The sequence below is a fragment of the Pithys albifrons genome, chromosome 2 (assembly GCF_047495875.1).
Source record: "Pithys albifrons albifrons isolate INPA30051 chromosome 2, PitAlb_v1, whole genome shotgun sequence".
NCBI classification, from domain to species: Eukaryota; Metazoa; Chordata; class Aves; order Passeriformes; family Thamnophilidae; genus Pithys; species Pithys albifrons.
In genome coordinates this window covers 51,924,858-51,940,441 of record NC_092459.1, presented here as the reverse complement: position 1 = coordinate 51,940,441, position 15,584 = coordinate 51,924,858, and the positions used below count along the sequence as shown (strand labels likewise).

Below are 15,584 nucleotides of genomic sequence, written 5' to 3'. Positions count from 1 at the left end.
CAAAAATCTAAAGAACAATAGTAAACATACAAGATACATCAAGAAACTTAGATTTTTTTTGTTTGTCATATTGATGAGAGGAAAATATACTAAAAAAAAAGGCACTTCAGCAGAAGTAAGGGGATTTTGGATGGCATATTGCAAAGAATTCAGTTTACTAGAAATTATGGTTTTGCCATGATGGCATGATCTGACATAATATGATATATAAAAGTACATTGCTAAAATCTTTAGCTTGGAAATAACTACACTTTTGTTAATAATGATAATAATAAAAACCCCAATACACAAAAATAACCAACTGAAAACCCCCCAAAACCTACAACTAGTTCCCCAGTACAAACAGAGCAGTAATGGATCATCATATCACATCATATTGGTCATTTTCTGAAGTAATGGGTGTAAGAGTGACATTTTCATTTCAAGGTAGTTTATTTTGTGTTATATTTGGCTATACTAAAATATAATTAAAAAGCAACATGTACTGAAAATGAATTCTATTCACTTGTTCATAAACTTAAGATATCATATAATTTCTACCTTTTAAATATCTGCATGAGCTTTTTATATTAGCATCATTTATGAATGCTGATAGGCTGCTACATGTGAGTCTGTGAAATGGGCATCCTATTCTGAGATATGATTTACAACTTGCAGAAAGCCAATCTCATATGATTGAGAAACAGAAGAGAAAAAATATGAAAAGCTTGGTAAAATTTGATAAAGTTCATTTTTATAATTTTATAACTTCCAAAGCACACGCAAGCTTTCAAATACTTGAGTGTGTAAGTGTTAATGGCAATAGAAAAAGATCATAAAATATATGTATGTATGGCCAGACTTCACAAACGAAGATTTGGGAAGGGCTCTCCCCAATTGGGGTGGTGTCCTTCGAGACTGTGCAGTGCATTTTTTTGGTGAGGCACACCATGTGCAGAACTGGCCCCACCGTTTAAGTCCTGAGGTCCATCTGCCACGGCCAAGCAAGCTTGGACAGTGACAGTGAAGTCCTCGGGACTGTCACAGCACCCGGTACTAACCAGGGCTGACCCTGCTGAGCATCCGAGATTGGATGGCAGGGAGGCATTTAACTGCCAGGGGATGGCCCCCACTGAGACTCCAAACTCAGGACCTTGGAATTTGGAGTCCAGAGTGCTCTCCTTTACACCACGGGACCTCCCCCATAATTATATTTTTCGACGAGGATGGGATTCGAACCCATGCGTGCAGAGCACAATGGATTAGCAGTCCATCGCCTTAACCACTCGGCCACCTCGTCACAGGTCATAAAATACCTGACAGAAAAAAATCAAGGTCCGAATGCACACTAGGTGTTTGGAAACCTTAGTCCTAGCAGCCTTTGGCTCAAGTGGAATTTCTACAATATCAACTAGGAGTGTGAAAAGGCAGTAAGGCATCTTACTGCGCTACATAATAAAAAATTAAGTCCATGTGAGCACCCTGCCCACTCTGCACTGCAGTGAGAGTGTCACAGTCACTCAGGCTCATTCCTTTAAATTCCATGTCCTATATGGAGGTGGAATAACATATTGAAGCAATCAGGTGCTCATAGTTCCACTGAAATTGATTAATTTTTGCGTTGGATTTCACTGGAAGTATACTACTAGATTTACAATCTTGCTACACTGTATATACATTTTGTCATTTGAACCTAAAACAGAATCCCAAGGTCTTTCCTTACAACATAGTAAGATACATAAAATAAAGCAAAATGTAAATTTTAGTCATAAATTAATATTCAGAAGCACAAACTCAGATTTGGATCTTTCCTTAGTTACTACTGCACCTTGCATTTCTCTACTCTACACTCTCTGGTAAGATAGATTCTTTACAAAATATTCAAAATCTCAGAATAGATGCTTGTTATTTAGCATATAAAGAATTTATTTTTTTACATTAGAAGGACATAAGGAAAAAAGTATGGTTTTGGTTTTTTTGTTTTAAATATATCTATTCTCTGACTTTTTTTTTGTCTTGGTTTAGGTGAAGTGGAACCTTCTGTGACAAAAGGTTGGTCAATTGCTTTACTATGCACAAAAAATACTTTGCATTCATTTTAAGAATTAACTAGCATGTCTGTGACATAAGAAAAACTCAAGTAATAATACTTGTACTCTTTGCTTCTCTGTGAGAATTCTTTACTATTTCATTATTACTCAGAAATTTTGAAACATTTCAATTAAAAAAAATAAGATTACAGAAATATTATCTGTATCCTTGCCCTCCATGTAGGATTCCTGTTAATGCCAATGAGTTGTATTTATATCTGGATAGAAATAAAATTCAGAAATAATAATATGGAATATTATGGGAAGAATATTAGTGAGAAATAATGACAAGGTGTTGTAAAAATATTTTATATTGTGCCATCACAGAATCCTAAAATAAGGACTGCTTCTGAGTCTTCAGAAAAAGTACTTAGTTATTACTGAATTTTTAAAGCAGACAAGTGAAGCAAATATGATTTGTAATATAATTCTTTATAAATATTGTAATTGTTATGCTGAAACATAAAACTTGAGTTCAACTTCTATTAAATCAAAATGAAAATATATTAAAAGGCTTGAGTTATTGGTGATAGGATGTAAAGCTGTTCAAAAAGTAGGATGTGTTTTTCCTCCATATTAAACAAAGCTTAAGAATAGTAGAATGTGTAACCAGTTCTGTGTGATCTGAATTTGATATCCACCAAATTCTCAAGAAGTAAATGCCTGTGTTGTAGGATCTATTACCCAAGTTACTGCTGAGGTTACAATCCAGTTTTCTCCGAAGTTAATTGGAACTAAATCAGGCTTCTATTTAATGACACATTTTGTCAGTCTCAATAGGGGACTAAAGAAATTAATAGGCTTGAAGACCAGGACCAATCCTCATTCTATGGATGATCCTTCATTTTAGGAAAACTTATAAGCAGTGTAGAAAAACATTCAAACTCTTTAATCCATTAGTAGGAATTTGTAACAGCTTCACCATCACCCTTTCTCTTCTCCCAAAGAGAGACACACGTTAATTTTACAGTGAGTGCCCAGAGTCTGAAGCTGTAGAGCATTGTTGGCAGAGATGATAGGTACGTGGGGGGAAGGTGCAGCTGGCCAGCCTGGAAGCACTGTGAAGAAACTTCACGGCTGGCAAGGCATAACCATAAAAACCTTATGGACAACATCATGTTCAGCACTGCAATCCCTGGTTCTCAGGCCTTATCATTTGTGTTGGTACACAAGGCTGTAGAAATAGAATTCAGATAAGTCATCCAAATAAGGTGGAAGCTGCTTAAATTAGTCAGTTGGAAAATATGAGATAAGGTGAATGATTGTTTGGACCTAAAAGTCTTTTATCCAAGGAGTCGATTATCTAACTACTGGCTTGGAATGTTCTCCTCACTATTCAAAGGTCACAACCAGGCTCTGGAGGTAAATCCTGAGGGGGTCTTCTATCTTTGGTGTGAAGGAAAAGGACCAGGAGCTGATGATTCCCCTTGTTCTGGTATCTTATATGTTAACTCAGCCACACAGATGTGAAAAGACCTAAATTAAAACATGCTTCATCTGCCTAAGCAGTAAAACAAATTTTGACTTGCCTTTTCCACTTTCTGGATGTGTGCTCAAGATCCTTCCTCTGTCTTTCAGAGGATAAGAATTCCCATCCGCTTGTCTCCCTGCAAAAAGCTGTTCTTTAACTGGGACAGCTGAAGATAGTACTCCTTTCTGAGTATAGCCATAAGTATTCACACAGCAACATCCTCAAATAACTTACCATCTCCAGGTGACTGGAAGTCTTTATTTCATCCTGGCCTTGTTTATACTAGACTTTGTCAAGCATAAACTCTTTTACTGGCTACAGAAATACAATATACGTGGCCTGAAGCCACCCATCCCTTGGAAATGCTAATGCAAAGTACTCTGTGTATGTGCTCAGTGACAGGCAGCTCTGAGCCCCTCAGAGCTGTTCCTATCTCTCTGCAGACTGTTCTTAAAATTGTATAAACAGCAAATAGCTGAAATGTCAGCATCTAAACCTAAACTGAAGTTATCCAAGTGCTCTGTGATACAGTCCAGTCAACAACTTTTCTGCTTAGGCACAGTGACATTTATTCCCAGGGCTAAAGCTCATGAGCATGAAGGTAAAGCCCTAGGAGGTGAGCTCAGGTGCGTTTCTGCAGGTAGCACCCTCATAAACATCACAGTGTTGCCCTCAGGCACAAAATGCAGATCTCTTTCAGTAGCTTTTCTTAACTAATATGTGCTGTCATGTATACGGTCCAGAAATGAAGCTTCCAGAAGAAAAGCTTTCTAAAGCAAAAAACCCCAAAGCATCGGTTTGGTCATTTTTCCCATGTGGCTGCAGTTAGGACTGGACCCAAAGGAGGACCAGCTCCACAAATGAATCTGGAGACTTCTTGGGTATCAAGATCCACAAAATCAGAAGTAAATTCTTTGGTTATGGTGTGTTCTCAGTCTACTTGTAAAGGACCTTTTCTGAATCAAAGTCCCTTCCACTCTGAGCAGAAATTTTATCCTCAGCTTTGTGAACGATCTTTCTTTAGGTGACTCTTATGTTTGTGGCATTTGAACATTCTAAACAAGATAAAAAAAGACCTGGTGAGATTGTGCGGTACATGACAGCTGTCTCCAGAAGATGAACAGATTGACACTTTTCACATTTTTACAGAAAACTTCTCTCAAATTTCACTCTGAAAATGCACATTATGGTGGCCGTGGCTGAATTTTAGGTATTTGTACTGAATCTAACCCACAATTATTCTAGTGTTCATGGGCAGGATGACAATTTGCTTGAAAATCTCCATGCCTATTTTTAGTGTATGGACAAGTCTTCACTCTTTTCCTTTGGAGACTAGTAGCTTTTATGAATGCTAAAATGTTTGCATAAAATATAATTTATAATAGAATGTGGTACCTGAAAAAATAATAAGATTGCTGGTATCACAATGCAATTACATATTGCATTGAAAAAAATTCAAGGGAAGTGGCAAGGACATTGTCTAGTCATGAAAGAGGATAATTCTGATGATAGTTATGATCCCAAAGAAAGCAAAGATCACTTTCCTAGAGATGTAAATTAAAAGCAAAGAAAATGGAAGTACAAGTAATTACAATGGGTCTCTGTAGGCAATGGAACTGATATCAGTTTCAGAATCCTTAAGAAAGGATGAAAATATCTTTCAAGAACCTTTTTAATTGCAATATTTTTGCCTCTTCAAGTCTTATCACTAATATTTATCTTTAATAATTGGAAAAGAATGAACATTTAATATTGTCTGGAAGAGCAGGTTCTTTGGGGGACATAGTGAAAGATTATTCTGGAGGGGACTTTACCATCTTTAACAATGCATATTCTCAACATACTAAAGCTGTAGGTTATTCTCATAAAAGGCAAAATAATTCAATTCTTTCTTTCAGACTTAATATGTATTTTGTTCATTTCTTTCTGAAACAGTTATGACTAATAATCTTGTACATTTTTTCATGGTTTCATCTCTAGAGGCACATTCAATTATTTTTGAAAGCTGTATGTTTTGTCATATTTTGGGCTCTTTTAATATAATTTATTGATGTAGAAAAAAAAGAAAAGTTTGTGGGGGTTGTTTGGTTTGGGGTTTTTTGTTTGGTTTTAGGGGAGTTTTTGTTTGTTTTGTTTTGGTTTGGTTTGGTTTGATTTGGTTTGGTTTGGTTTTTTTCCTGTGGACACTGCTGGCATCAGTTGTGAATTTGGAAAAGAGCTGAGAAACCTAGTGCACAACACTAGAAATAAGATCTGTAAATAAAAAGCAAGTACAGACACTTCAGCATTGCCAACCATGGCTAAAGGGGTCATTATTAAACTTTAAGTAATTTTCATTTCAATAAATACAATTCCTTTAAAAATCAGATGAAGAGATAAAGCACCATCACAACGCTGTTATCCGTCTCTGTATTGCCAAAATGTTTTCAACTGACATAAGATTGTTCTTACAGACAATCAAAAGAAACTTGATTTCCTTAAGGTAGAGAGGGATCCCTACTTTTCTGTAAGTTAGTTTACATATGAGATAGAAAAATGCTTTAACAGAAATTTCTGTTAAACCTTGCGAGAAATTTTGTAAAGTACAAATAATCTTTTTGGCAAAGCACTTTATCCTTCTGTCTTCAGTTCAAATGAGGATATCCTTGCCTCAGTAGTAGGCTGGTTTTTAATATGCTGAAGACATACATGTCAGGGTCTTAAAAGACATAGCAACTTCTAAGGGTATAGTCAGTTACTCTGACTTACCCTCAGCAAGTCTGGCCAAGGTGCAGTTCCCCCAGAACTGACCCCAGATACCCACCCCCATTAATCCCTGCTCCAGCCCAAGCTTAGGACAGTCAGAATTTATTCAGCACAATCTGTCTTCTTGTTCAGATATTTTAAGAGTGATAAAAAAACACCTATAAGAACTTTGGGAAAGGAAAGAGATAGGAACAACCTGCTTAGAGAAGACTGGTAGGTGATTCACTGCTTTGGGTTTGATAGTAATTCTGATATAATAACCTGTATAAGTCTAGAAAGAGCTGGTTATGCTATTCAGGCAGGTTAGGGGAAACATATTGATAAATATTTAAGGTATTAGTCCCTAAATTTATGTGTATTAGATTGATTTATTTATTTAGATATCTAAGAATGTATGATCAGACCAAAAGTCCAACTTACTCAGTGGGTGGGACAGAAGTCCTTAATGCTGCCCAAGATCAACCAGTGCAAATGCCTCAGAAAGTATAGCAGAGCTTTAAAAATATAGCCCAAAAGAGTTCTCCATACTCCAAGCATTTTTCCAAGGGAGAGGACTAAGTTTTTGCATGTCTGTAATCCACCTACCACTTCCTGTGAGCCGAAGGCTACAGATAGGTTGGAAATGGACTAGAGAAAAAAATCTAGAATACCACAGATGTCACCTGAAAACTGTGTTAGCAGTGTAGTTGTCACATACATACCTTAAAAATTATTATGCAGTTTCATTCATCCCTAAAGTATATACCTATTTGTACTGGTATTACTCTCTGAATTCAGTTTCTTTTATGTTGTTGTATCCTTATATTCATTTTTCTGTATATGAGTTGCTATTATAGATCTCTCTGAAAGGCTTTCACTGTCTCCCTAGGCTACATTTTGCTACAAAGCATTTTGCATATCTTTGTGTAAAGTAGACCCTGAAAAGATGGAAATCATTGATTGGTTCAATTCTCAGATCTTAAACAGCTTTTCCAGAAATGTATTTTTTGCATTTTCATTTTTGTGGCATCCATTTCTGTTATTAGTGTTCTTTTAACAATCTCCTTTTATTTTTTTCATTTATGCTGATCAATAAAGCAGTAGCATATCCATCACAAAACAGCATTTTATAATGGAAAGAAAATGTTTTCTATATTATCCAGATGAAACAATACTATTTACCACCAGGGAACAAGGATGTTCAATTACTGTTCTTTTGCCTATTGAAGAATAATTACTGGGTTTCAACTTGAGTTGAAACATTTTAATCCAAACTTACCAACTATATCTGAAAAGAGAGAGAGAGAACTTCGAGCCTCAGAGCTGGTAGGAACCCTGGACAGAAGTGTAGCAGAAGAGAGGTTTGCAGCTGTTTAAGTTATCCTCTTAAATCAGGGAAAACCTTAAGTGAAGTTATCCATGCTGCTTTCATGGAAATCTTCCTTTCTGCCATGACTATGGAACATTGGGAAGGTTCTCACTCTGAGAGAAGAGCGGGGCATTAGGCACATGCCACACTGGCCTGGAGTATTCTGTGCCTGAGACAGAGCAAATGCCTGACCTGTAAAACAATTTTCCAAAACTCAGTAAAACCCACAGAAGGAATGCTGTTTCAAACACAACAATATAGAAAAAAAAAAGTAAATATTTAATTTTCTTTAACATAATGAGAAAAAGAGGAGTGGAATAAGTTCAGTTTAGAAAGTTGGAGATTATGAAAGAGTGGCTTATAATAAAATATTTACTCAGCCTGGGATGTTTCGCTGTTGTGAAAATAACATGCATCCTGTCTGAAAATGCCTTTCTCACCATGCATCTCCTTTGCTGTAGTCTTGTAAAAATAAAATCAAGAAAAAGCATCACCCTGAAATCAAAGCCCTCCTCAGCAGGAGGATGAAGATGTCAACAGGTCATCCACAGTGAATTTCTATTATAGACTAGTGAAACTGCGATAGTGTAGAAACAATTGAATATCTGTTGAACTAAGATCTAATCTATTTATTTTTGTCATTTATTTTATAGAGATCTTAACATACACCTGGAAGGTGATGATAAAGCCCTGTGTTCTTGGGAACATAAAGCCTACTTGTTTGCAGTATGTTACTCAGGATAGGTAAATTGTCAAGAAATATTTGAGCACCATGTTCTTTGTATCTCTGATAGCTGTTAAGTGATGTCAAACAAAGCAGAAGTGTAGGAAATAAAGACAACTAAGGTGAAGTAGCTGAGCTTTGCTGATTAGCTTTAGGATGAATCAAATGTCACTCCACAGAAACGTTCACAGTTTAAAAGAATGATGATGATTTGGATAAATATTCACTAGAGCAGAGGGTTTGCACTAAGAAGAATGAGAAATGGTCTGTGACCCCTTTCAACAAAAGTGTCATGCAGCAAATTAAAGAGACACTATATGTCTGAAAATTAGAAAGAAAAAAAAAAGGAAAAAAAGATTTTTCTCACTCTGCATTGTAGTTGTGATTTGCAAAGATGTGTCCTGGTACTTCATGCAGTGGATGAGCATGCAAACTGTTCAGTATTTTCATAGATAAGAGCAATCTGTCACCTGTTTTATTTTTAAGAAAGATCTTACGACACATAACTTCAAGAAAAGTTATTATGTGCCTCAGCCCGGAGTTTCTGTGAAACCCCAGAACAAGGCAAGATCTAAGAAAACACCAGGGATAAGACTGTGCTACTACAAGCTAGTAGTGAAGTCACCTGAGGAAGTCATATGTGTCACTCAGACCTTCCAACACTAAATGCTGCTATTTAAGGTCTTCTGTTATACTGTTTTGGGGTCCTGGATACAGACACAATACACTAATTTAATTACCCAATTAAATATTTCCTGCTTAATTTTTTCTTTCTTTTTGTTTTTCTCCCTCTGTTGCAAAATTTTGTTTTGTTTTGTTTCTGTTTTTCCTTTAAAGTACAGCTACATGATGTATTAGAAGTTAGCTGGAAGTAGCTCTGGCTTCTTTTCTTCTGCTCTTAGCCCCACAAGGATAACTGTCACCCACACCAGCTGGTACTATCTAGATTAAAAATAGACATCAGCTGCACAATTGCAAATTTCTCCTGGGGATACCAAGAGCACGAGAGTTGACTACAATTCTTCATACAGCCAGCATATAAAAACACATTAGAAATTACATCTCTCTCACCTTCTAAAGCTCTTAATACCACTCACTCCTTCTTTGCCCTCAGTATTGCTTTCCACCAACTCTTTAGGATAATAAGCTGCCTACTACCAATTAGTCTTGATAAACAAGGATATAGCCCCATTAAATTGCTGGCAATAGTTGTAAGGGGTTTAACTGCTCAAAATCAAATTATTAACCTCTGGCTCACCAGGACTCTGAATCAAAGTGATTTTCCTTTTCACACTTAAATATTTCTAAAAGAAAGAATGTCAAAGCAGTGAAGAGGTACAGCACTGTCTTACCTGGAACGTATTATGAAAAAGATGACCAACTTATAAAACTTGCTTAGAAAAAAAGTCTATTTTCATTTCACACAAAATTCCACATGCTTAATTGCACCTTTAAAATGCTAGCTATATTAACACTACATTCGTTCCTCATTGCAGTATTTAAGTAGAAGCAGGATGGCCTTAATTATGAAGGGATAATATTGAATATTGATAATATTAAAAATCAGGGTTCAGAGGTAAATTCCCAGTTCTTTTGCTGACTTTCTTTGTTACATTGAGTAAAGCACTCTTGTGTTTCAATTAAGGACAATAATACTTTTTTCCCCTCACTTTGTCTTTCATATAATTGAAATTTTTAATATGGTTTGTTGGGATATTTTAAAGGTGTATTACACCTGTAAGATGGAAACCCAGAAGAGTGTGAAGTTTAGGAGCTGTTTTAACAATAACAGAATGCTACTCACCACTTTAATGAAGCAAAATGCAGAGCTGCGCTTTCCCACTAAGAGAAGAAATGTAGCCCTCAAAGTTTCAAATTCTGTGTTACAAAGAGTAACAGAGGGATATTTATATTGTGTTATAACTCCACGTGGTATCTAAAGTAATTCATGAGTGTTGAGGCTTAGAGATACATCAGCATATCACAATACCATACAACAAAATTAGCTAAGAATAAAACTATGTATTTTACTATGTTTAAAAAAGGAGATTTAAAAGAAAATCAAATTCAGAGACACAAAAGCAGACAAAGGGAACCAAGAACAAAGAGAATCTCCGTGTGCCCTACCACGAGGGGTTTTGCTCTTCCTTCACACTGATGTAAACCTACAAGTGCTGATACAGTAGCTCACATGGATTCACGGGACTGTAATAATTTTCTCCCACCTTGTTCTTCTTGGAGCTGGAACACACAGCCAGTGCTGTGCTGTCATTAGACACTGTCAACTGCTGTTCATGAAAATTATAACAAGCTTGGAAGCTTGTGCCCAGGCTGCATGTTCAGCAGGGATTTTCAGTAAAGCTGCCTGCAATAACTGATTCTCCACTGATAGTGAGGGTCTGCTTTGGGTCAACAGCACATAGATATAGCAGCCTGCTAACAATATAGTCAAATGCATCTCCTTTCAGCATCTTGAAAAGGTCAGTGAGAACACTACTAGCTTCCCTTCTTGAAGTTAAAATAATCACCTTGCAAGTTCTGTGTATCTGCACAAGACCTGAGTTCTAGAGAAATTGACATCAAGCAGTATCCTTATTTAAGGAAATAAAGTACTTATCCCTTCAAAACTCAAGAAACACAAGGAGAAAGATAGTTTTTCATGTCTGCTTAATAACTTAAGAAAACAAACAATGAAATACAGCTTTTAAATTACATACCCCCTTACAATAATTTAATAAATCATGCTGTCATCTCATAAAGAATCCAGATGGTTGCTGTGGTGACAAAGATTATCCTTGCTGCTGCATGATTCTGTCATTTTTCTAAACAAAAATGAGCAATATTTAGGATTTATTAACAATGTGTCACGTCAATAGAGATAAAATACATGCTTTAAACTGGCCATGTAAGTCTTCTATGATCTTATAGCCAATTTCTCAACTCAGTAATAAAATATGATATGATTACTAGAAAATTAAGGCTATTTTTCATGAAAGATGAAACAAAGATTATCAGAACTCTCAGAACAAATACAAAAAGTCTCCAATAATCTAATTTGTTTCTTTATTTTAAATATTTTGAATTTAGAAAATAATCACTATTTTCTGCCTTGTAAATTGATCCAGAACAGCTTATATATTTGTGCTGGGAAAATTTGGGTTGTAATGTATCAGAGTTGGTGTGTTCCAGGCTGCAATATTCTGTGATGGTTCAGATTATAGCAGGAAGTTTGTGAAGAAATCTTAATGATGGGACACTTCACAATGTATAAGAGCATATATGCACACACTTGTGCATTATGACGACATATTTCCCTTCAAGGAATTTGAAGTGTATGGGTTTTTGTGGTGTGGTATTGTAATTGCAGAAGGAAGTTAGATACGATTCTCAGTGCAGCTGTCTATAAAGTATCTTTTTATGCACCCCACTGAAATACTTGTGTGAAGCAAGCTTCACTGCTAAAACCATGTCAGCTTGTTTTACACAACCAGCTCTACAGTTCTTGGTCCATATATAATTTTTAGCCAAATTAGCAATAAATTTCCTAAATCCACAGTGATTTTAAAGCCTTTTTTAATATTATTTTTGTTTGTGTTTTTTTTTTGTTTTTGTTTTGTTTTGTTTTGGGGGGGACGGGAGGGTTGGTTTGTTAGGTTTTTATGAAACAACAAAGGTTTATACGTATTTTATCAAAGAGAATAGGCCTTTTTTCTGTAGTGGGACATAGCAGATGATGAAAACACAGCAGAGCTGGGGCATTTTAAGGCAAGCAAGAAATATATGTCTGTGTGAATGGCTCTGCCTGAAGAATATGATTTATCATCTAGTGGGCTGGATTCAACTCTGTATGTACAGTGACCTCTTGAATCGGGTGAGATATGACTCCATTGTATGCAATGCAGAGGAAATGATGCAACTTTCTTTAAGTCCCCTGAGTCAATGCTTGGAGGCAGTCTGGAGCAGAGGCATGGGGAACTGCCCAGAGGTGCCCAGAATTAGCAAGAAATCCTCTGGTTGTTCTTGCCTTGCAGCACTCCTACCACTCATGCAACCTAAACTAGTTCATGCATCCATTCAAGCAGAAGTAGGGAAAGTTTGAAAATCGATCAACTGGATTCTCTGTTGATAGAAATAAAATATTCTTACATGGTTGAAGAAAGAAAAACAATCCAGGCTCAGCTGAAATACAGAAAATCAGTAAAGTATATTTCTTTCTGATTGCAGCCCTTGAGGTTTATAGAACAATATATGAATTACACAGCCTGGCTGAAAAGAACAAGATGAAAAGTGAATAAAAAGTTCTTTTAGCTTGATGACATCATATGATTAGCTTAGTAATTCTGCCATACATTAATGGCTAACAGTGATTAGATAGATATGCTATCTGAAGAAAACAGAGGCTGATACCATAGAATAATTATGCTTTTGCAAACCAGACACAATCATTATTCGGATGCCAAATACTATCTAATAAAAACATTCTGTATTATTTTCAAGGATCTATGCAAAGATTTGGGGAGGGAAAATTCCATTTTCTGCTGGATTTCTTTGGCAAAGTGTATGCTGTTACAACAAGAGAAAATAACTAAGGTTATAAGGTTGTAAGTGGAAGATTTCAGTTCTCTTCAATAGGCATTAAAGTAGCTTCTTAGAGTTGAAAGGTAATATGCATAATTTGGGGGTCAGCACTCTTGTTATTTAGACCCTGAAGACAAAATGTAGCACTGAAATATAAGGAGGCATATTCCACAGTCTAATGAGATTTGCATTTGCTTTTGTGAAAAACAAATTTGATCCAGCATTTTACACCAGTTTGCTATTGCAGGAAGTATATGCACAATGACATAAAAAAAGCACTCCATATAGCCTTAATGAATGTATTGCACACCTATAATAAAAGCCCTTTGAATTTCTACACCTGCAATTAAACCTTGATGCAGTTAAAATGAAACCTTGATTTAATTCTGGTTTACTTTTTCTAAAATTCAGCTTTTTGCAGTTTCAGTATTATCCTGGTTTTAGCACAATAAGTACAGTAGAAAAAAGAGTTTTGGAGGTATATAGCAGTAATTAAATCTCAACATTACAATTGCAGAATTTTATTCCAAAGGTATGGCATAACAAGGGCAGATAAATACTGTACCAATTCCTCTTCTAACAAGGCAGTTCTCACTGCTTTGGTATACAGCATGATTAAAATGTCATTCTTTGAGATGATGATCCCTAGTCTGGAAACTTATATCTCTGTAATTTGTAGATAGCATTGAATCTACCCTTTATTGTGTGTTGGAGATATCAACTCAGTATGTGAGCTTTAAAAATTTTAGAAAATGTAGCAAAAAGAACATTTTTTCCCCTTTCAAGGTAATTTGGAAATGCTTATCCTGGTAAAAAAACTCAAGATACATACAGAAAATATTTAGTAAAGGCATGATTTTTTCTGATTTAGGAACAAAACATTTTTTTGCATACAGATCAGCAAAGCCCATTCTTATCTTTAAAAGCAGCTGTATGGTTCAATTAAAATCAGAATAATTATTAAAGACACTCAAGATTGTGATTTTATTCATATATATTTTCTTTGTATATGTATATAATTAAACAATATTCTATGTAATTCTGAATATAGACATGATAAAGCCATAGCTCTGATATAATATTTGAAGTACTAGCACTTTTTTGTTTTATTTGAGAATACATCTGATATTTTTGTGTGAAAATTATTTTGAAATTGATAAATCAGTATTGTGGGTTTTTTTCAGAAATTCATAAGCAGAAAACAGAGAGACATGAAAAGCGAACACCAACAAAGGGTAACTTTGTTTTTTTTGTGTTTGCGCATATATGTGTATGTAATATACAGTGTCCTTACTAACTACATGTATTACCATTGTTGTAGTATAAAAGCATCCAAAGTTTTTGCAGACCACAAAAGATCCAAAATTCATATACACTTTAGGATTCACAAAAAAATGTAATTATATGTGTGAGTGGCTATATTGTAAATGCACATTCTTAATAAGATTCTCCTGCCCCAACTTTTCCAGAAATCTTTTTTCTAGCAAAGGTGCAAGAAAGTGAACTGTTGATGAAACTTCCTCTGGTGCAAAAGGCATGAACTGTGTAAGGCAAGGAAGAAAGCAAATTTATAGGCCAGTGGGTGCCATCCAAGTTAGGAAGTCTTAGTTAAGTGTGAGCCAGGTGTGTATCAGAGATAAGAAAGGTCTCCATTTTAAGTATCTACTCTTTTTCAAACTGTTTAGTCTCTTATAACTGGCACTTTACCAAAATCCACAGAGGAACTGGTTTGGACTAGTTTTCAGAGGTCATGTAAACAAAGAAGTTTCCTGGGATGAGTGCACATTTGTTGCCTAAGAAAGCTCTCCTGTAAAGCTTAGGCCACTTGATAAGCCCCTCTGATGCATCAGTGTTGTGCTTGGTAATGGCAGGAGAAAGCAAGAAGGAAGGCTATTAAAAGCAGTGTATACACATATACCCTCCCTCACACAATTATATTTATTTCTATGTATATACTTTGTATGTTTTTATAGTATTTTACACCTCTAGAGCTAGCTTTCCAGTTCTGCTCTAATCAGGGTCATCTGGACTGCCTAGAACTGCTTCATAACTACTTAATAAATCATATTGCATCATAATGAATTTTTTAGGGTACCAGTGGTTTACCCGTGTAATAATGAACTCAGACCATTAGCAAGGGATTCCAGTTAAGGTCTTTTCAAGCACAGTAATCTAAAAACCCAAATGATGTTACAGTCTTGACCAAAAAAGCCTCTTGTGTACCATTTCATCTCTACAGAAGTGCATTTCATAACATAGAACATTAAAGTTGCAGAATTGATTACTAAGAAGTTATCAGATGCCAGAAAAAAAAAAAGCATTCAGGTGTCATTATTTAAGTTCCTTTATGTATGTGCCTGATAATGCAGTCTTTAATTATACAATCAGTTACTGAAACACAAGACAATTTTTTTTCTATAGTTTGTTTTCACGTTTAGTCTCAAAAATGCAAGTTGTACATAGGAGGGCCAATTACAAGAAAATATTCTGTCTGACTCCAGTCTAGAGTGTGATAAAGGTATGAATGTTTAGGGAATTATTCTGATACCTTCTAAAGTACCTTCAGGAAGTATGTACAAACACATTTTTTATTGTTTTAAATAGGAAAAATCTAGAGGTAAAATGACTGTTTGTAATAGCAAAAAAATG

The 15,584-nt window shown here is 35.5% G+C and overlaps 1 protein-coding gene and 1 non-coding gene across 2 annotated transcripts in view; one reads left to right on the top strand and one right to left on the bottom strand.

The window, feature by feature from the left end:
- The window catches only part of TRDN (triadin), a 221,117-nt gene that overhangs the window by 45,882 nt on the left and 159,651 nt on the right, over nt 1–15,584 (top strand). The window contains exons 5-6 of the mRNA XM_071547897.1: nt 2,005–2,031; nt 14,120–14,170. Of these exons, the coding sequence (XP_071403998.1) occupies nt 2,005–2,031; nt 14,120–14,170 (78 nt within the window). The remainder of the gene's footprint in view (nt 1–2,004; nt 2,032–14,119; nt 14,171–15,584) is intronic.
- TRNAS-GCU (transfer RNA serine (anticodon GCU)) lies at nt 1,198–1,279 on the bottom strand. Its single transcript has one exon. It is a non-coding gene; the product is annotated as a tRNA-Ser (tRNA).